The sequence below is a fragment of the Haemaphysalis longicornis genome, unplaced genomic scaffold (assembly GCF_048455015.1).
Source record: "Haemaphysalis longicornis isolate Haplotype H1 unplaced genomic scaffold, Haemaphysalis longicornis Haplotype H1 scaffold_37, whole genome shotgun sequence".
NCBI classification, from domain to species: Eukaryota; Metazoa; Arthropoda; class Arachnida; order Ixodida; family Ixodidae; genus Haemaphysalis; species Haemaphysalis longicornis.
Window position 1 is genome coordinate 585,847 of NW_027526355.1, and position 22,194 is coordinate 608,040.

The following is a 22,194-nucleotide window of genomic DNA, read 5'->3' on the forward strand; positions in this document are numbered from 1 at the left end:
CAGCAACTACACAAACTATAAACAAAATTTTCTTCTTTAAAGGAGAACCGATAACTATTTCGGTTGAACAAAAAAAAAACTTCAGTCTTTTACAGCAGTTTAAATTTAGTGGTGTTATATTCCGTTTTTATTACAATACGCAAGAACATTTCACACTCAATGCCTCCAATGAACAATGACAAATATATATTACACGCTGGCAGACACACTCGGAAAGCGGAACCTACGTCTTCGTAGTCACGTTATTGTCTTGCCCACTTCGAGTGTTTGTGCCTCAACATAAGCGTTCTGCAGCCTTCTATGTAACACTATGGCTGCGTTGTCGGCCATTTTGCTGAGAATTGGTCTGGTCATATTTCTGAGACCTCGCAAGCCTTGCCATGAAGTGCCTAATGGATGGAAGGTAGGTGACTGACCATTCAAGTTCAAGAGATTTCTTGTTCTTTGATTGAACGAAAACGAATTTCAGTCCATTTATTCTTACCGTAAGCGTTGGTACATGAAGCGTTCGTAAACGTAAACTTGTCTACTCAGAGCCGCACAAAATTGTGTGCAGCAACGTTTATTATTTATAGTTGTGAATCAACAGGAAAGGCTAGTAAAACTTGAAGTTTATGTGTAAGGCCACACCAGCGACGATAACAATATTGTAGTAGCATCAATCGTGGTGGCTGGGCTGCCTTTATGTTCGTAACGTTTATTCAGTGATGAAAATGTCTATAACTGTGCAGGAACTGGGCACACTAAATATTTTAACAGAAGTAAATCTGTATACAAGAAACTCCCGTTCTTATGGCTGACGCTAAAACATGCAATGCTATAAGTCATACTAGACTTGGAGCTTACAGGCCCGCAGGATGCGGTGTTTGCTTCGCGACTTACGACCATTAAATAAGGAACAACGTAAGGCACACACGGCAAGCGTTATCTTACCGGTGCTCTGGATGTGTGAATTTAATAGTAGTTTTTTTCGAGAATCAGTTCTAATACAAAGTATGTAAACATGGGTCAACCAGGGCCCGCTAAATGAATGAGACGGAGTTATTTTCAGAGCACGAGTAAGCGGGACACTATACTTAGACTATAAATTACGCGCCCTCTTCGGGAATTTCTCTTGGTGACTCGCCGATAAGGGACGGCATCTAACAGTTTTCGTGTGGTCAAAAAAGGCGGCGCACGTGACCGTGATGTTGAATGGCACGAGGTGGCTGCGCCGTGCCCCACACGTGTACGTGATGCTCAGTATGCACGCGCGTGCAATCTCGTGGCTACGATGTGGGATGTAGTTAATAAGCTGGGAATTTTACGTGGGTATGTCTCCTAACCGTTCTTCTTTGCCCCTAGTCCGATCTACATCTGCCCCCTCGAGGCTAGGGCAGCGGGTCAAAGCTGGGCACGGACTTTTGCAGAGTACAGCTCACACGGCAATATCGATGATGCCGCGAAGGCGTGCCGACGATCCCTATCAAATCCTCCAATCCTGCAATCCTCCTGCAATCCTGCAGTCTTGTGCCGGCAATCCTCCTACCAAGAAAGGCGTACTCTACTGTTTAGTACCTGGGCTCTTTTAGGAAATGGGCCCACTAAGAAACCAGTGCTGACAAACGGCATTGAAAGCTAACAATAGTGTCTATTTCATAACGGCAGCTCTCTGAAAACTTGAAATACGTGCAATATGCACAACCATCAAACCACCGGTTCGGCTGCGGTTCAGGTTTGGGAGAATGCATTTTGTTCCGGTCAGTTTAAGTTAGACTAAAACAACTACCGAACTGCTTCGCAAATACTTTCGCAAGCTCAGCGCCGGTAGGCGAACCGGTTAAATTTCGGGGTCTCTTTCGCTCTTTGTAGTGGGTGCGTTATTATCCCTGTGAATATTCATTTATAAATATATGGAGGAAAAAAGCAGCTGTTTTACACCTGTTTCGATCTGAACTGTTCGTTAAAAATCGAGTGCGTCCTGGTGTTAGAGAAGACACCCTGATTATTCCTGCGAAAGATTGTAGGAGTCTTTAAAAAACCAAGTGTCGACCCGCCGGTTTCTTCAAACCCTAAAATTTAAAAGCCAGAAGAAAATTGTTTTTTGGTTATTCACCCTCTATTTATAATTGATCCCAAAATATTTGCTCGACAAGGAGTATTGCATCAATTTGCTTACATGGTCCTACATTTTACGTATGCAACGCGGCTAGTGTCTTGCACTTCGTTTCCGTTTAAGTGCATGCTTAAACATTTTGGCGCAGCGTTTACATCTGGTGCAAGGCTGGAAAAATAGCAGAGCTGGTAGCTCTTTCCCTCCGTCGGAGACCGGGCTATTGCACCTCACATGGATTTCCGACCTTGTTGCTGAGACGTCTCTGTAACTGGCTGGTCGGGACCGTGTTGTCCGTACACAATAAACGTTTTTACACCCGTTTTGGCCAAAAGGCGTATAATAGAACTATAAAAAGGGCATTGGGAGGCCATTAAACCCTTTTTCTTGAAGCTAAACACCGTTTTCATAGCTGTACACCCTTTTTGTGTTGAATAAAGGGTGTTTACTAACTTGTACACCCTTGGTTTTTGTGGGGTGTTGAAAGGGTGTGGTAAACGTGTTCAGCTTTTGACTGATTACCGCCATGCATGCATGTATAATTACACTGTGAAGTCGAGAGATACCCTCATACCATACTCTCCACCTCGTAAAAAATGGTCAAAAGCAAAGAAACATTGTTCGCGGGCAATGATCGCTCGTATCATGTACAGGGGCGATTAAAAGAAATGCGAACAACGGAGCGCACAGCCTCCGCCACATGCTGCACCATCTGGCTGCAAAGTCAGTAAACTGCGCGCATGCGCACTTCTTCAAGAGCGTTTAAGAGTGTGGCCTACGTTTAATGGAAATGCTTCACCAAGAAGAGACGCCGGTAGTTTATATTGAGGCGCCTTTTCCCGCTGCGTCGCCACTGAGCAGGACGATCGTTGAAGGGCATCATGCTAGCTGCAATCGGTCTGCTGCGCGCTTGGCTGCCGAATGTAGTAGAAGACAGAACACTGAGTGGCGACAGAGAATAAAGGGACGCTTAAAAATAAATAACCCACGTCGCTTCTTTATCAAGCATTTCCCCTAACAGTAGGCAGCACTCTCAAACGCTCGGAAAGAACTACGCATGCGCGGACTTTACTAACAGTGCAGCTAGACGGTGCGGCATGCGACGGAGGCTGTGTGCTCCGTTGTTCGTATTTCTTTTAATCCCCCCTGTACGTTGAGCCTCATTGCCCAAGTTTAGCTCTGTCGAGTCAAACATCAATTTCAACTGTTAAAATTAAAAAGACTATATTTCTGCGACGAAAAGGGTGTTGCCCGACTGCAACACGCTTGGATTTCTGTACGGTGTTGAAAGGGTGTGAAATAAGTGTTCAGTTGCGAAAAAATTGTGGTTAATTCCTCTGTCGTAGGAATGGGTAAAAAGTCCCCCGCGTTTCCCCGAGGGGGAGAATGTGAAAGTGCGAATGCACGGTTGTCGGCCCGCTTGCGGCGCTTGCGCTCGGCACCCGCAGCCCACCGCCTCTTCCATCTCTTCCATCGGGTTTGTAGTATCAAGTGTACACCACGCAGTTATCAAGCCGCTATTACGCCGCTGAGTCGCCAAGGCAACGCCGCTGACGACGTAGTTTGAATGCGTTAAAGATATAAGGAGCGTTCCTAACTCTGAAATTAGCGTGGCTTCCGTGGCTTCCCCCCATAACAAGGTCACAGCAAATAAAACGCCTAGCATCATCTATACTACAGGAGAGACTGGAAAACTCAACTTTCTTGCTAATAACCAAAAAACATCCACCAGACAAGCCTGCAGAGGGACTAACACATACGTTGTAATGTTCTAAAAAGGGTTCTAATGCAGCCGCCGTGTCCTCATCACTGCAGAGCTTTGTCTCCTAGATGGCCGCAATGTCCACGCCCATCCGTTTAAGGAGGCGTAAAAGCTGGTATTGCCTTCTCCTGTTTCTTAGACCTCTCACGTTAAGTGTGGCCGCGTGAAATGCTATGACACTTGCCATTTTGTTGCCCGTCTTGACCGCATATACATTTCAGCAGAAGAGATGCCTAGCATTTCTGACTATATTGTACGCCCGATCTTCTTCACATACCACTGCATGGTATCTGTTTGCTTAGGACGTTCAAGACCGCGTAGCGTGCTGCCTCAATGGGATCTGTGGAAGCTTAATACCTCTTTATTGGCCGATGGAATATTTTGTAAACGTATATCCGATTGCTTGACTAGTATTCTTGAAATACACAGTCTTTCCTTATATCAGAAATGGGATTTATTCAAACAGGAGGTAAGGGATTGCGCAATAGAAGAGTCCGCACGCCTTTCGTTTTTAAAACGTTTTTATGTACGGGAACTAACTCGTACATTGGTAGGGCTTCATGAACTCGAAGCGGTCAGTCCGGGATCGGGTGTAGAGGAAATTGGCATTGTTAAGGCACAACTTCAGCAATATGTTACCAAAAAATACCATGGCGCTCTAATTCGGTCGAGAACTGAAAAATTCTTTGATAGTTACCCCACTCGTCGTTCAATAAATGATGAGCGGGAGTCAGCACTTGCGAAGGAGGTAATCGAAATTCAACATAACGGTATTAAGTACACTGAAGCAGCTGGAATTGCTAGTGCTTTCCATGACCACTACAGCACGCTATTTGCGGGGTCAAGTCTATTAGCTCGGGGGCAAGAATTTAGTTCTCTCATTGATTTACTGCCAAAGCTGACAGACGATGAGTGCGCTCTGGTTTCTGGGCCTATTACACTCGAAGAAGTTAAGGCTGCCATCTCTGACCTCAAGACAAACAAGACCCCGGGGCCCGATGGTTTGAGCGGAGAGTTTTATCAAAAGTTCTCTGCTATCCTTGCTCCCGTTCTGTTAGACATATTCACAGCAGCATACGACCATGATGTTTTGCCGCCAACCTTTTAATTAGGACACACAGTTTTAATTCCGAAAACGCAAGATGAACAAAAGCTGAAATCGGTTGACGGCTATCGGCCAATATCTCTCTGCAATGTAGATTATAAAATTTTCGCAAAAATTTTATCTAGGCGCCTTCAACTTGTCATCACTAGTTTAGTAGGACCTCATCAAACTTGCGGTATTAGAGGTAGGAGCATTCAAACAAACATACATGTTGCCCGTTCAATATTGGAGTGTGTGTCTGATTCGGCAGAGCAGGTGGCCCTTATCCAAATTGACCTTTCAAAGGCATTTGATCGCGTTTCTCATGATTTTCTATTCGCACTATTGGCAGCGGTAAATTTAGGGGATGTGTTGTTAAAAGGCATTCAGCTTTGTTACAAACAGTGCACCACACAACTGGTCGTCAACCGCGTTCTGTCTAAGCCAGTTTCGATTAAGTCGTCTGTTAGACAGGGCTGCCCCCTTTCACCCTTGTTGTTTGCCATATATCTCGAACCTCTGTGCCTTAGTATTCAGCAGAGTGAAAGAGTACGGGGCTTTTCATCGCTATCCTGTGAGGTTAAGGTCCTTGCTTACGCGGATGACATTGCCTATTTTTGTTCTGATAAAAAAAGCGTTCAAGAAGCCCTTAATCTCACCAGGCAGTTTTGTGACGTGTCTGGAGCAGCTGTGAATATGGAAAAAACAAAGGGATTTTGGCTTGGTGAATGGGGTGCCAAACCGTCCTTATTTGGTGGCATTACTTGGGATAAGGACGCACTTCAATACTTAGGTGTACCTTTGCACCAAATACGAAACACCGGGCCTCATTGGTCATTGGCACTCCAAAAAGTCAAGCGAGCCTCGCAGGCATGGATGGGGCGAGAACTTTCTGTGTTTGCGCGTGCGCACGTTTGTAATGTCTTCCTTGTCGCAAAGCTTGTTTATGTGCTGCAAGCACTCCACTGTGCGCGTTCTAAAGTACAAGCTCTACATAGAGTTTTTGCGACATTTGTGTGGGGGTCCCAATGGGAACCTATGCGTAGGGACAATTTGTTTCTTCCATTAGTGTCTGGGGGTGCTGGGCTGATACATTTGTTTGTACACCAGCTTGTATCTCGGTTTTTCTTCTATAAGGTGACGCATCATCCACTTCTGCTCAACGTTATTCAACAGCGCATAAGTTTTCATTTACCGTTTTTGCTTGTCTCCACTGGTGAAGTCAGTACGAAGCCGCCATAGGGGTTTTTAAAGGAGGTGGTCGACACCTTCAATTTCCTTACTGCGAGGTTTTCCCTGCAATATCTGTTTACCCTTTCCAGGAAGGCTTTGACAAACACTTTATTAGAGAGTCTGTTCCCAGTGCCGGTTTATCGCCAGCCTTACATTGGCCACCATAAGGACAGTGTTTTGAAGCGGGTCACACGTATGTGTCTTCCTCCAAATGCAAAAACGTTTTTCTTTAAGCTGCATACATCAACACTACCAGTGAAAACATGGTTGCGCGAGAAAGGAATGTCTATTCCTTGGTCTGACAATTGCCGTTTATGCAATCAACCTGAAACCATTGATCATTGTTTTGTTTTGTGCCGGGATGCGGTGTTTTTCTGGGATGTGTTGCAACGAACTCTTAAAAAGGACATAGACATTACCCCTTATACAATTCGGTTCTTGCCTTTTAGAGATGTTACTGGAGTGCCCTATGATATATTTGTTGTGATCGGATTGTATAGCTTGTGGAAGTGCCGCATGACGGACAGGCACGCGGAACCCCCTCGCCCAACGAAGTCCATTTTTCGGGAGCAAACTGCGTTGGTGCGGAGCATTTATGCGGCGCAAAGTGACCCACCAGAATGGCTGCATCTGTTGGACGCGTGCGTCTGCCTGCCAGAGTTTTAACGAACGGCTAATTTTAGCTGCTGTGATATGCATCTTCTTGGATGACTCATAACTTTTGTAGGCTGTATTAAGGGTAGTTTTCCATGCAGTAAAGAAAAAAAAAAGTGGCTTCCGTGGCTTAGTCGGTAGAGCGTCGCGCTGCGGCCGCTACGTCCTCGGTTCGAAACCGGGCGCCGGATGCTGTTATTTTTTTATATGGTGTAGTGGCCTGGCTGGCGCGCCGAGAGAGGGTGTTGCGAGCTGGAGAGTAGGCGAGGGGGGAGAGGAGGCGCTACGCGAGCGCCCTCACGCGTCGGAAATCCGGCGCCGCTGCTAGGCACGCTAGCTAGCTCCGTTGCTAGGCTGCGGACGGACGGTGGACGCGTGATTCAGGGTCGCTTAAGAAGTGCATTCGCACTTAAGAATTACACCATCTTCCCGTGGGGAACCCTGATGAGGATGCGAAGCATCATGGGGGTTCCGTGTGATTCCATTGTGTTGCCGTTATGTTGAGTGACTTAGTAGCGCCAGATGGAACTCCGCGTCCGGGTCCACACCGGTGGCAAAGGCACGCAAGTACTGTTGTGTTACGGTGAGTAGGTGGTGGTTGTCGGGGCGCCGAAACTCGTACATCATGGTCTTGTCGATGTTGTTGTCTCTGCGGTAGAATCGGTAATCTTCGTCAGCGTTGGTGAGGTAAAGGTTGTTGACATTGGTGCACCGGCTGAGAGCAACATACACGCCCTCCTCTTCACAGCTTTGTGTTCTTCTCATTCTTCTTCTTCAGCGGTTCCCCTACGGGACGATGATGACGGTGGTTGAGCGCGTAGCTATCTCGTGATGGGTTCTTTGGTTGGCCAATCCCTAGGGGAATTTTGCCGCAATGATCAGAAGCGCTGCGGACGGGGCGAGAGCAACGTACACGCCCTCCTCTTCGCAGATTTGTCTTCTTCTCCTTCTTCTTCTTCAGCGGTTCCCCTACGGAAAGAAGACGACGGTGCTTGAACGCTAAGCTATCTCGTGATGGATTTTTTTGGTTGGCCAATCCCTAGGGGCATCCTGCCAAAATCATTATCAGAGGCGCTGCGGACGGGGCACGGACGCGGGACATCCCCTCGAGCAAGAGATGTTTCGCATCTAAAACACGAAAGTGAAATGTGCAGTGAAATCTCCAGCTGAGCTTGATTTGCGGGTCGGCGGCTTTCTTGTGGGTGTGCTTAGAGAGCGACGTCCTGCTCGTAGGTCGCTTCGGCAAAGGTGTACTGGCGTCATTTCCGTGATGGATATGACGTCAGTAAATTCTCGGTGTATCCCGGCATAAAATGCTTTCGTGTTTCATTCAGTCATTCATTCATTAACTGTGTTAATTAACCTGTGTTAACCGTAATCGAAATTGTTGCCTAATTGAAGAGTGGGAAGGGTTTCCTCGTTATGAAAATCCTTCTTTTGTCACATCATCCGGTGTAGTTGTAAAGAAAAAATAGGCTTCACCATTATTACAAAAGTTTTTGTGGGTGGTATTTCAAGAATTCTCTCGGACGTCATATAAAGAAAAAATTATTTTTTTGTCAAGTTTATAAGCTCACAATCACGCTCTCGACTAGTCAACTGTGACGCCAGAAAAAATGTTTCTTGAAAACATGACACAAAAATGTAATAGTAATATAAGAAATGTAAATTGTGGTTTATGAGCAACCTCTAGCTCAGTTCATTCGAAGCGGGTCGGGTCCGCTTTTTTCGCACCAATAACAGATGACGCGAAAGTAGCATACAAGACCAGGGCTGGGTCGGCCGATACGCCTCTACTAATTTCACCAGAACGTGCTACACGATTCGTCCACAGCCACCTGGTTCATAATTGTTCTCTGATCGAGCTGGCTGCCGTTGAGGGGCGGTTCTTTGGGAGAGCCGCTCTGCCAAAGAACCGCCGGTAGGCGAGGACCACCGCAGTACTGAGTGGCTGAGAAGATCCGGCTAGTTTCTGACTCGGACTATAGCTGAGCGCTCAGATGTAACTGTGGTGAATCATATAGGTGACATGAGTCCATTTTCTTATTACTTTCAAAATGCAGACGAGCTTCGTTCACTGCTGCTATTGCGGCCTCCCGATTTGTCATTTACCGCCGCCGCCGCCGCTGCGGTCTCTCAACCGCCGTTGGCAAAAAGGGGCTCAGAAGATCCGGCTCCGAGAAGAACGGCTCTCGAAAAGAGCGGGTCAGGGGATCCGAAGAATGGCTAAAAAGATCCGGCTCTCCTTACTCGCACTGTCTGCTCACACGACAGGAGGCGCTGGAGGAATTTGGAAAATTAGACCCACCTAGCCCGGCAGGGCAGTTCCTTTCTCGCGCCCATAATAGATGGCGCGAAAGTCGCCCAAAAGACCCGGCTCACGTGACCCGGCTCTTCGGCTCTTCCGCTAAGTTACTGAGCGGAAGATCCGAAGAACGGCTCAAAAGATCCGACTTTCCTGACTCGGATTGTTGCTCCCACGACGGAAGGCGCTGGAGGAATTTGGAAAATTAGCCCCACCTAGCTCGTCAGGGCAGGTGGCGCGAATTCTCGCGCCGATGGTAAATGGCGCGAAACACGCACCAAAAAGCAGGCTTATTTGACACGGCTCTTCGGCTAAGTTGGCTCTTCTTCCTACATGGTTGGTTCTGCTGTGGCTCGCCCCCTTTGACACGGATCACTGAGCAAGCGAGAAGGTGATCCCTCTCTCCAAAAGAACCGCCCCTCACTTTTACTGAGACATGGCTCACCCGCACTTCAAAATGAGCGGCTCAAAAGATCCGGATCGCTCCTGATCGACGCATCTCTACATGTATTTCTTAGTGAGTATGCACTTGCTGTATCCATTTATCCTGTTGGTTTTCTTGCTCAATTAATTTATGTTATCAATGGTGACTTGTTCGTGTTGAATGTGCCTGTATGGCATGCTGCGCGCTCCACCGATCCCCATTTGCACGCATCGCTGCGCTGCCAACACCCTTACTTTAGGGTGTTAAGCAACCTTACACCATTTTTGGGTTGTTAACACGAATACCCTTTTTTCATGCTTGCACCCTTTTTTAGCGAAAACACCTCTGAAAGGTGTACGCCATGGCACAAGATTTGTACACCCTTTTCGACCAAAATGATGTAAGAAATTTTAGTGTGTAGACTTTCACATCTCTCCGAAGGTTGACCACGTTAGAGCGTGCTAGAACCCACAGCAACCGGCTTCGTGAACTCGGCGTCAATAGCGCGGACGCGGCGTCCGTGCTCGCCATTTCAGGCGCGAATGTACGAGAACTGGCGAGGAGAGCAGAATACGAGAGATCACGCCACGAACGCCGTGCAGGGTGTTCTGGAAGGTAGAGCTCGCCCACGCCGGGTGGTCCTCACAGGGCGCGGGCTCCCGTGCGGTCGGTATTTTTTCTTGGTACTTTTATTCGAGCTCCTCACGTGGTACAAGCTCACACGCAAGCCTGCATGACGCCGGGCGCTCCTCACGAGGCGCAAGCTCACGTGCGCTCGCCTGTGTTGATTTTTCTGGTAGCGCTCCACAACGGAACCAAAAGCTTAAAAAGCTCTGCTGTTAAAAGGCTGTTGCCCGCGGTGGCAAAAGTTCAGTCTTGGAAACAACATATAGCTGCAGGCCTACACATTTCACCCCTAACAATAGTCTGCGGGTACGTTTCAAACCAGTACAGGTAATTTTCATAGAACAAGGTAAAACAAATTTGCCGGTAAACGTACTAAAAAGATGCTCGAAGTTTATGTTGTATGGGTTTAGTAAAATATGCGTGTAATGATAATACTGCCTAGAATAACGCTCGTTAAAAACCAAAGGTGATATTTCCGTAATGCGTGTTATATAACAGTGTAGTAGATATTAAACTAGATATAGAAATAACGTACGAGGTTGTTTTTTCTCTTGAGAGTCACAAATATGCCGGGAGTGTGCATGGTGATTTCCAAATTGTAAGTGAAAGAAACAAACGATTTCTTTGCGCTGCTGAGCACGAGGTCACGGGTTCGATTCCCGCCCGCGGCAGCCGCTTTTCTGATGGAGGCAAAAAGCAGAAACGCCCGTGTGTACGAGATTTCGCCGTACGATAAAGATACCCAGAAACGACCGAAATTAATCCGGAGCCCTCCACTACGGCGCGCCTTATCGCCTGCGTTGCGTCGCTGCGTTAAACACTACAATCAATCAAGCAATCAACAAACGATTCCTTTGTATTACAGCTCTTTTGCGCGAAAAAATTTAAAAATTTGAAAAACATTGTGTATTTGCTTTGTTTCTACGTGGTTTTAGTATACAAATTTACTCGAGCATATTCGCCGATGGTTACCGTGATGTACAATGGCACAACAAATATCCAGAATTCTTTTTATCCCGTCAGAATGGTTTTGGTGTAAAACGTATTGGGTTTTTTGGTTTATACATACAGGAAGGATCCAGTGGTTGCTGCAACGACGCCACGTGTATTTTCAATTGAAGTCCTGCACGAAATCTACATGTGGCAATGGTGTTTACTCAAAAACGGGGATATTTTTTGTACGTGAACCAAAATGCCCTTCGGTTTTTCTATCATTGCTTTGAACTTCATTCTCCTTCGTTATACACGCGATTTAAAACAACCGCTGCCTTGCCTAACTACACCCTTCACATACAGCTAACATACAACGACATCCATTGTCTAGTTTTTGCAGGCTGGAAATACTATTCAGCAGCTAATTCGAAACTACGATATCAGCGAAAGGATTACTCCCTGCCTTAGCGCTACCACAATCGTCAAAAACAACGAGACCCATCAGGTGACGGAAGCAATGAAGTATTTTAATGGTACATCGAAGACGTGGTATGTTGCCTCATATTACTCGTTGTTTTCTTACCGTATTTTGAATGAAAATAATTTGAAATAAAGGTTCATGATTTCGGTACATCTGATAGCTGCTAACGTGAAAAAACTATTTTTGTTAGCTGGGTACCTTGGCGAAGGTAGAATTGAATTTTCACCCTGCAAAACAATTACGCGAAGACTCATCATGTTTATCAAGCGTGGGTATTTTGAATTGTTAGGTAATTTCGGTTTCCCTGGTATCAGCGCCCATTACTTGTATATACTGAGTTTGGTTGAGGAATTGAGTGCATTGCTAATAATTTGCGTCGTTTTCTTTCTAGGATGTCTTTTAACTGGACATTTCAGTTTTATGAAGAGACCAGGCGAGGACATTCAAGATACAATTTTATGAACAAGACTGCCGGAAGTGGTATGCATGCACAGAGATGCTCAGTATTGAACAATATGTAAATGGCAGGTACTTCAGTATGTAAAAGTAGCTGACAAATATTGATGGCAGGTTGCACGTAGTTTTAGTGGAGTGGCTGTCATTACCCTAACGGCAGTCTTTTGAACGTTCACATGAAAACAAACTCTTGAGATGGGAATGTGAATAAGGATATGACACAGAACTAAAAGTTTCTACTAAGAAATATTTATTGGAGCTTGCTTTCCTGTTTCAAGTTTTGTTGCGAGCTTTTGAAGCAGTGTCACGAGTGCAGATTTTTAGTTAAGAGGTTTACCCCATGGCTATTCGGGGGTACGCGTAATACATCATTATTCAGTGATACCTCCAACATCTTGCCAGGCCCCTTTTCACGTGCATCTTGGCGACAAGTTCACTAATTACAACTGCGTTATGCCGACCTTTAATTTATACGGTACGATACGATATACGATAATGATGTTCGCAGAAATGCGTGTTGCGGAATCACGAGAACAGCGAGCGCCAATTATTCGCTCCCACTGCCACACATTTAGGGCGCGGACCCATGTCGTTCGAATATTAGGATCGGACTCTTAAACATTCTAGTTACGTTACTTGTCCAAGTTTAGGAATAAACTAAAAAAAGGTGGCTTTACTCTCGTTACAGCTGCAAAACATTTGCCTAACATCAAAACATCATACTACCAAATCAAGTTTGAATCACTCTCACTCTAGAAGTGTTTTTGGCTGTGCAACGGAAAGCTAGAAACAAGGTTCGGAAGCTCTGGCCCACTCAATACACATTCAAAGACAGTTTGCAAGCTACAGATACGTCAATTTACTATTGCAGCACATATATTTACATTCTAGCAAAATGTAACTATATATCGGCGCCGGTTGTGGTTTGCAACAAGTGCGCCCGCATGCATAGTCACTCTTTACGGGCCCCTTAACGACACAGGGTGCGCGACGCTATAAAAAGCAGCCGACGATGCATTTGCATTTTTGGAGAGGCACCGTGCCTTCCACGCGCGATTCCATGCCAATGTAATAGTATACGTGACTCGGCGACATAACTAATTTGCATTGTTCTCCTTGGTGCTTTTTTTGTTTCGTGCTGGGTTTTTCAGCGCTGTGCTACACATGGCAAACTGTGATGTTTACCTGCAGAATAACCGTACTGCTAAACCCAGAAACTCCAGGCTGACCGTACTATGTTAACGTGCGGATCGAATTTAGTAAGCCAGGAACAGCAGCCACGCTAAGCCATTCCGCATGTCTCTGAGTAGTAATTAATCAAACCAACCTAATACTCACCTGAACGCAACACCAATTTCATGATCATGGTGTACATTTTATTCCCTGATTTAGTTCCTGGTTATAGTCCGGTAAAAGTTTGACCATTTGTTTACGACTTGCAGTTTTAATACGCATTCTAATTCTTTGCAGGAAGTCCCAAAGCGGCCTACCGTTTCCTTTACACTGATGATAACTGCACTGTCTTGCAACTAGTAAACCTTGTCTACAGTAAACCAGGTAACGGAGATGGCGCTGTTCGAGTGTCGTGTTCTTTTGAACCTGCGCTCCTAATGTTATAGTGGGTACTTTTTTTATTATTAGAGCATAAGCGGTCGTCTTTGTATCTCCAAGAGGAGCTGAGAGGCAACAATTGCCAGCTGTGTTGTCCTTAAACTATACTAATAATTCCTTCTTATCTCTAAAGAAAACTCACTCTTGGTACTCATGTCACCGCAGTAAAGTGCATAATCGACTTAGTCAAACCTTCAGCGGCGCAGTTCTAAATAGGGATTTTATACATGACGCATTCTGTCCTGCCCATCCCCGGGTCTGGTGGCTTCGCGGTAGTAAGTTCTTCCTTCATTCTATTCCTTCTTCCACACCCACCCCTCTTCCATCCGCATTTTATGCTTTTTCACAAACTTTTTCGACGCTGTGTATTATTCAGCACTCCTTTTCCCTTTCTCCTTTCTTTTGAAAATCCTGCCTTCTTTTTCTCTGTTGTCTTTTTTTCTCCTACGTTTTTAAGCTACTTAGTCAGGTGGTACCGGTGGGCGTCTATTGCCCTGTACTTAATGTCAATGCAGTGTGTATGACAATCTACACATCAGATTTAGAGCTTTGCTCATGGGTAAACCCAGTCTGTAGAAAGAAGAAGCAACGATGTGCGAGTGCAAAAATAGCAGAAAATAACATTTTCTTCACCATTGTTTCCTTTCCGACTTTATATTTTCTTACCTGGATGAGTATTATTTGTATAGTCTTACCTGACTTGTAAATGTCTTGGATATTTTGATAGTCTTTATTTAGGCATGAACTGTATGTAAAAGTATTTTAAAAAAGTGGTCAGCTCGGAAATAAATACTCGATATCAACGTATTAGTCAATTGATTGATTGTAGGGCTTCATGCGGCGACGCAACGCAGGCGATGAAGCGCGCCGTAGTGTAGAGCTCCGGATTAATTTTGCCCACCTAGGGATCTTTATCGTACGCCGAAATCTCATGCACGCGGGCGCTCTTCTTTCTAGCCTCCATCATAAAAGCGGCAGCCGCGGCCGGGAATCGAACCGGCGTCGTCAACGCCTTAGCCACTGAGCCACCCGGGCGGGTATGAACATATTCGTTTTCACAATAGGATAATAATCGGAGGAGAAGCATTTGAATTTGTATACACACATACATTGGTAAACTAACATTATCACTGTCAACAGCCTATTTAGGTCCACTGCAGGACGAAGGCCTTCCCCACTGAATTCCACCCACTTCTGTCCCGTGAATCCGGAGTCCATTATTTGCCTTCAAATTTTCTTATTTCGTTTCTCAATAGAGTTAATGGCCTTCGCCTTCTCCTGATTCCGTCTCACGGTGTCCATTCTGTTGCCGTTGTGGTCACCGGTTGTCAGTTAATTGCGCTACATGGCCAGCCCAAGTCTGTTTCCTTTTCTGAACTTGAACTATAATATCTTCTATTCGAGTTTGCTCACTGTTCCAGGTTACTCGTTTTCTGTCCTCAACCTTTACGCCTAACATTATGCGCTCTATGGCACGTTGGGCGGACTTAACTTTGCCTTGTGTTGTTTAATAAGGTGCAAAGTTTCCGCTCCGTATGTCATCACCGGCAGCATGCACTGGTTGGATACCTTTCTTGTTAGAGATAGAGGTAGCTTACTTTTCATTAGTTGCTAGTGCTTGCCGAAAGCACCCCAACCCATTCCTATTCGGTTCCGGATTTCTTTTTCGTGGTTCGGATGTGCATTGACCGTCTGGCCACGGTAGTTCTATTCTCCTACTTGTTCCAGTATATCGTCATCTATGCTGAAAAAGGCGCGTTCAACCGGTTTATTTGTCATTACCTTAGTTTTATTAATTTTTATCTTTAGCCTTACAGCGAAAAACCTTGATTGTAGTTCTTTAATCATTATTTGGAGTTCCTCTACAGATTCACTGAGCAAGAGTATGTGGTCTGCGAACCTCAAATGACGCAATTATTGACTGATTGATTGACTCATTTGTTTGTTGACTGATTGATTGATTGATTGATTGATTGTGGGGTTGAAGGCGCTCACGCTACACAGGTGATGAGGCGTGCCGTAGCGGAGATCTCCAGATTTATTTTGACCACCTCGGGATCTGTAACATGCGCAGAAATCTTAAACCTACGGCCGTTTCCGCTTTTCGCCTGCACCAGAAAAGCGGCCACCGTGACTGGAAATCTAACCCGGGTCGTTGGGCTGAGCAGCACAACTACTAGCCACTGTGCCACCGTTTGTTAAACCACAGCGCAAACGATTAGACAAAAGACAATAGCAAGAGAACACACAGCGCTTCGTGTGCCCTCTTGCTATCGTCCTTGCTATCGTCTAGTCGTTTGCGCTGTGGTTCAACACGCATCACCAACTCGCCCACGTTTTCACGCTGTTTAGTCACCGCAGCGGGGTAATAGTTTCTGCAGGCTTCTTGTGTCATATGGTGATGTTTACAAGACGCGTTTAGTCAATGACACGGTTTACTACTTATAAGCCAATCGCCTTGCTCGCCGAGGATGCATAGCAGATGATAAATTTTTGCACGCGCTCATATATTTGTAGTAGGTGTATGCAAGAGTTTGAGCATGCAGTCACGTACGTGCTGTCCTGTGCTGGTCGTGTGCTGCTGTGCTCTGTGCTGATGGTACTACCGAGTTTGAAAGAACAACAGTAATCTTTAAGAGCAAAAACCAAACCACGAGGGGACTTGTTGAAGCTGCAAGGGTTGCAAGAGCTGGTGATAACTGTGTCAGCGTACCTTCCATAGCTATTACCAAAAGGAAATCGCAGTTTTGACGCCAGGGAGAAAACTGATGTGGTGATAACTTCGGTGATGTCATAATGGGTTGACAGGTTAGGCAATCTTCTCCTCTCTTCTGTACCCGCTTGTTGTTCTTTACATTAGGTGCTATTTATTTTCCGCAACTTGTAATGAAGATATAAATTGACAGCCAGCGCTCGTGGTATGTGTTTCTATCCGCCCTTCTTCAAAATGTGCACTGTTGCTTCCTTTGTATTTCACCACCAACTAGCCCAACATGTGCCATTTCTGATTACTCTCGTAGCCTAGCCGTGATTCCCCGTCGCCAGCATTTTGACCGTCATCTGACCGCAGCTGCGCCGTAGCCTTGTCAACGCAGCACGCCACGCGCAGCGCCACGCTCCGCCTCCGCCGCGTGCGCTAGCCGCCTCCGCTGGCTTGGAACATGACGTTTCCGCAGCTGGGTAGCCGCCTCACTACATGATCGCCGCGTGCATGACTAAGAGGAGCACCGCACTCGCGTAGTCAGTACTATCTTGGCCATGGATAAGAACGAGGCCGCACCGTCTTATATGAGCTCTGCACGTGAGCGAAAGACTGAGCCGTAGCCGTCCATCAGTGTCCGCAAACCCCGCGGATATCGCCTGGCGAAATGCTTCACAGAAAAAGGTCCGGAATGCCCATTTCGCGAAGCAAGCGTTAGAGACTGAGAAAGAGTGAGCTGTTCGGCTCGCAAACCACCATAAGCGGTGCAGGCTTAAATAAATTTTCGCTGTGCATACCCAGAGTTAGCTGATCTAAGCCGCGGGCGTTGTCTTGTTCGACGATACAGCGTTTATTATTCTGTGTGGTTTCTTTTCACATGCAAGCCATTCCGTCAGCCTCTCGCTGCAGTTGCGTGCTGATTGCATAGCTTCGGTTCGCGCATGCATCCACGCCGTCAAATTGTGGATTGAGTTCCTGGTTGTTGTTTTCCCGTGCCTGTCACTGAAACAGCTTTGCGTAACTGTAGAATACGATGACAGTGCCAAAGCGACATCGCAAAAAAAAAAAAACATGCTTTGTTTTGTTGTGCAAAAGAGCTTACCGGCCAAACCAGTAGGCTGCTTCCATGTTTGGTTTTTGCTGCACCTTGTGATGCTAGGGAGCTTGCAGGGAACGAAGCATCAAAAGAAAATACAGCGGGCTGATCCCGGCTACAGTGATTGGGAAAACAATTTTGAGAGCAGTTTTATCGAACGCATGTACGTTTATGCATATTCGGTATTACTGTGAAGGGTGCGCATTGCAACTTGCAAGTCCGCGCGATGCTATACCTACGTTATTGAAATATTATTTAGAACACATAGTGTCGGCAATGTCAGCAAAGAGGAAAACTAGAAATCTTCGTCAGGAAAAGCCTCCAGCAAAGCGTCCCAAGCGGAATGGTGAGCCTGGAAGGATTTGCTGCTGTCAGCCGAGCTCCTAGATTTGAAAAGTGCAGTACACATTCTGGATCTCAAGCAGCAAACGCTAGTGAATCGAAAACGGTGCTGCACAGCGACTCCCAACCGCCGGGCTCCTCAGAATAATAAACACGCCCACTATTTAGCAGCTTGGAATAAGTGAAATGCCGAATAAGCTTTTATTCTTATTTAGAAATAAACTTGAATCGACTGTCAGCTCCTGGTTGTCCTCCTTCCCGTGTACTCTTCTCTATAGCAATGTTCAAAATGCCATCTTACTAAACTAGCCCGGCTGTCCTTGCTCCTCTACAATAACAGAGCTAGTGTGAAGTGCAGCACACGCCGGATGACGGTGGTAGGGAAGGAAGTGTGAGGAGGACAGCGGGAGGAAATACAATAGAAGCAAAATTAAGGAAAGTAGAGGGGGCGATTAGTGACCCTGAGAAGAGAGCATTAAATGATCGGAGGTCGGTGGTGGGTAATGGCGCCCGAGTAGCGCACCTTTATTCGTTCGCTTAGTTGGGGTCTGCTTGTGGCGAGTGGTATACAGTGCACTCCAAATTATCCCAAAAAGCCCCTTTCTGTTACCCAGGCAACCGCGACACACTTAGCCGCTTGGGACATGGTGTAAAACACTGCTAGCGCCAGGCACGGGGCGACCGCGTTCGCAATGTTGCAAACAGTGATACATAAAAAAATAATATTCCGTCCTCTTTTTTGGGCCCCTCGTGCCCCTCATTGGGCCCCTCGAATTGTTTGCGTCGAGATATTCCGAAATAAACAAAAGTCGTATGTAGGAGGTCTGGGCCGTTGCATCAAGGTATTTTAATCGTAGGTGAGTGTTTATTCTTAATCCCTCATCGCTGCACGTTACAGTTGAAATAAAAAAGTCTAGGATATAAAATGTTCCTTGTTAAGCGATTTGTTTAAAACTTTTGCTTCATAAGAACCCAGCAGTGGTCACTTCTTGTGCACATTTATTGTAATATATGCGTACATTATTATGTTCCGCAATCACTCGTAGTCGAACTTGCGGGTGAAGAGATAAAGATTAAACAATCGGAGATATTGTATATCAATTGCACCTAAGCTTTAGCTCAGTCTAAGTATCTTTGAAAACGCTGACCGGAACAGAGCTTCCTGCTTTTTTGCGCCAGAGTATGCAGTGGTAGACTGTTTCTCGCCTTGTATGTTTATAATACATCGAGTTTGATGTTTTCTTGAAGACACAGATAATATTTCAGGTTTTTTCCAAAAATGCAATAGAGGAACTGTCCGTTTTGCCTCACAAAATATATGGCATGAATGGAGTTTTACGGAAGCATCACTTAATGGTGTTAACCATACATTTCACAATGCTGTCTTTGTTTTAGAAAGGGGAAAGCATATATTGCTAGTAAAAAACTGCGCGTTCGCTTTATTCCAGAGCGTCACTGCAAGTGGCACTTTTTCATGCAGTCCTCCCACCACACTAATTGCCGTACACAGTTAAAAAAACTTTCAAATGCACTTCGGGGAGTTACATTTGTAACATGAAAGCTGAAGTGCCAATATAGCTTCTGAGTGAAGCGTTTGATGACGCATCGACACTACTAGCTTTGGTTTTCCTCAATCGTGTGTGTGTGGAGCCCGCGGGATGAAATGATGTAACTTTGAGTATTTATAACTCAAAACCACACAAACGGACTGTAACGTACCTAAAGCAACAAGATGTCGTGTGTTCTAAGCAAGTGTTGATATGGTACAAAGCAAAATGTACCGCAGGAGTATATACTAGGGAGCGATGTAGGTGTTAGCTGTTCTACATGCGTGATTCACTGATGTTTCTTCGATTGTGTATAACAAATCATTGTTGTTTACCTTTCCAGCGCTGACTAAAGGTAAAGGAGTGGTTGCTGAAAGGTTGGACTCAGACACACTCCTATGTGGTGTGTGGGTAAGAGAGGAAGCTATTGGGACGGAATCTCCTAGGTGCAACAAGACTTTCTATGATAAGTGCCGCCCGACCAAAATATATAAAGTTTATTCAAGCGAAGAGTGCCAAACAAAGAAAAGCACCGGATGACTTTTTGTTTTTTTTTGTAGAAAACCTCAACCGTAATGAAATAAATGCAGATTCAGTTCCCTGCAGAAACAGAAATCCAGCAAATTGACATGGGTTGCATGGAACAGGCACAGCCTTCTAGGTAAATGCCGTCGTGTTGAATATACAAAAATGGTATGATGAAATAAATTGAGCCAACTACCATTTTTGCAGAAAAGTATTTAAATAGAATATTTCAGTCAGTCTGCAAGGCATTTGCACATTTTTCACTAGAGAGTGGATAGTTGGTAACATTTCAGTTGCCCTAAAACTGATCTCTCTCAAATGGCCGCGTTTACGTATTTGCAAATTAGCGCCAAGTAAAAGCGTGTTATTCAAAAATAAATTCAAAAATGAGATTAAATCTAAAATACAAAATGTCAGCATTACTGAAGCTGAACTTTTTCCCACAAAAAATTCTTTAAACATTTTGGAAACGCAACATGCGAAGCTAATTCACATCCCTTTAAACAAGACGAGTAGGTAGTGCTTCATTGCAAACCTGTCCCTAATAAAGTAAAGAGACATACGAAAGATCTCCTTAACGCTGCAATAAGGAAACTTCAATTTTAAAAATTTGCCCAATTTTGTGCCGGTTCACCCTGTGAATTAGGAGGACCAATAAAACTGGGCTCAGCCGAAGAATTTAATAAAAACGTTGGTTGTTTGTGAAAAAGTTACTTCGGAGTTAATTTGCTGAAGGAAACTTGGGGAACTTGAAATTTGTTATTATAAGCGAAGGTGGTGCTGTCGGTTTTTCTCCAATAGAAGCGTACGCGTACTCTGGACATGGGAATACCACAGTATTACAGCCTCACGGTAAAATGCGTAATTACATAAAATAGTTTAACTGCGGCGTAATGTTAAAGTCATCTCATTGCTAAAGGATGCTACGATTTTTTTTGATGTAGTATCAGTAAAATAGCAGTTACAGCCGTTCTCCCTAACCACATTTGCGCCGTAGACGGCTATTGATCGGCAGCAGCCGGGAATTCAGTAATGTTTATTACTTAACCGTGAACTAAGTAATTTTTGCAAGCAAATAGCTATTTTGGCCCTATTTTGTTCTAGGTAAACTTAAACTTATATTAACAACTGAGGCGAACTGGGCAAGTTCGTGAATCTTCATGAGCGCATAAAAGACGAAGACGCAAAGGGAAACACAAAGCAGCGCCCTATTGTTTGTTTTTTATTCTGTGTCTTCGTTTTTATGTGCTTTTTTCACCATCAAACTTGCATTAGATTAAACAATTTTCACCGTTTCTTTTTGGGTGCGCTCATATAAGATGTGGGTAGTCGACTCAAGCGAGCAAACAACCCCACCGAAACTACAGGGCACAGGCGACGAAGGGGGTGGCCATCTGATGTGCGGCTTTCGCCGACCAGAGCGGTATGAATGAGTCAGAGCCGTGAACGAACAACAACAGAGACTTACATTTGGACAGGGAAAACACGGTACAAGCACGAATACATGTAACATTAACGAAAGGTAACTTTGAACGAATACAAATGCGGGAAAGAGTTCAAATACAAAAGGTACAACAGGGAGCTTTGACCAGGAATATTAGGAGGTAGAAGTAGTAACTAAACGAAAGACAGTTCAATGCATATGAGAGACAGAGTCCCACAAAATTCACCGACCGGGCCGTACGATGCACCGCTGTCGGAGGCGATTCGGCTACCTGTGAAACGTGGCTTCGTCGTAGGCCAGGCTATCCGAGACGATCACGGTGATTCGAGACCCCGGAATACGTTAAAGTCCTCCAGGGTGCGGGTCGCCGATGGTGTGGCGCAAAAACTGGCAGAAGCCGTTGTCACATCACGACTTCCAAATGTAGCTAATTTGCTTCAACGCAGATTTTCTTTTTATAACTGCGCTGGCGGGGAGAGAGAGGGCACAACACACAATGCGCCCGCCGCCGTCGACGCACAACTTCCCTCTTTCAGTGTTCTGAAAGCATCGGCGCGCCTTACACTGGCAAAGCTACATTCGCCCCCTCGAAAGAACTCGAAGCTTCGTTGAAAGCTGAGCGGCGGAGCTTTTATTTTGGTATGTTCTTGACGGCGAGCTGGCGAGTGGTCGGAGTTACCGCTGCTTCGTTCGAGAGAGTTCCAGGGTTTTCCTGGGGCTAATAGAACTGAAACTGAATTAATCGGACGACTGTAACAAGAATTAGGCGCTGTTCAATAATATGAAAAAAACTTTACGGTACTTTTAGACGTCATAAGCTCGAGTTTGTGCGACAGCCCCTTAGTTTCAGAATATTATGCAATGATATTCCCAAAAC

General features: G+C 45.4%; 1 protein-coding gene across 4 annotated transcripts in view; it reads left to right on the forward strand.

Moving 5' to 3' along the window:
• Nucleotides 1-207: 207 nt before the first annotated feature.
• The window catches only part of LOC144178006 (uncharacterized), a 52,712-nt gene continuing 30,725 nt past the window's right edge, over nucleotides 208-22,194 (forward strand). The window contains exons 1-5 of one of the 4 annotated variants that reach the window (XR_013323913.1): nucleotides 208-403; nucleotides 11,506-11,663; nucleotides 11,987-12,112; nucleotides 13,522-13,608; nucleotides 19,692-20,513. Coding sequence is in view for 3 of the 4 variants with exons in the window: in XM_077705554.1 (XP_077561680.1) it covers nucleotides 311-403; nucleotides 11,506-11,663; nucleotides 11,987-12,075; nucleotides 13,522-13,608; nucleotides 19,692-19,888 (624 nt within the window). In the remaining variant the exon portion in view is untranslated. Of the gene's footprint in view, nucleotides 404-11,505; nucleotides 11,664-11,986; nucleotides 12,113-13,521; nucleotides 13,609-19,691; nucleotides 20,532-22,194 lie in introns of those variants that run through there. The other 3 variants (XM_077705554.1, XM_077705556.1, XM_077705555.1) reach the window with 3 other exon arrangements.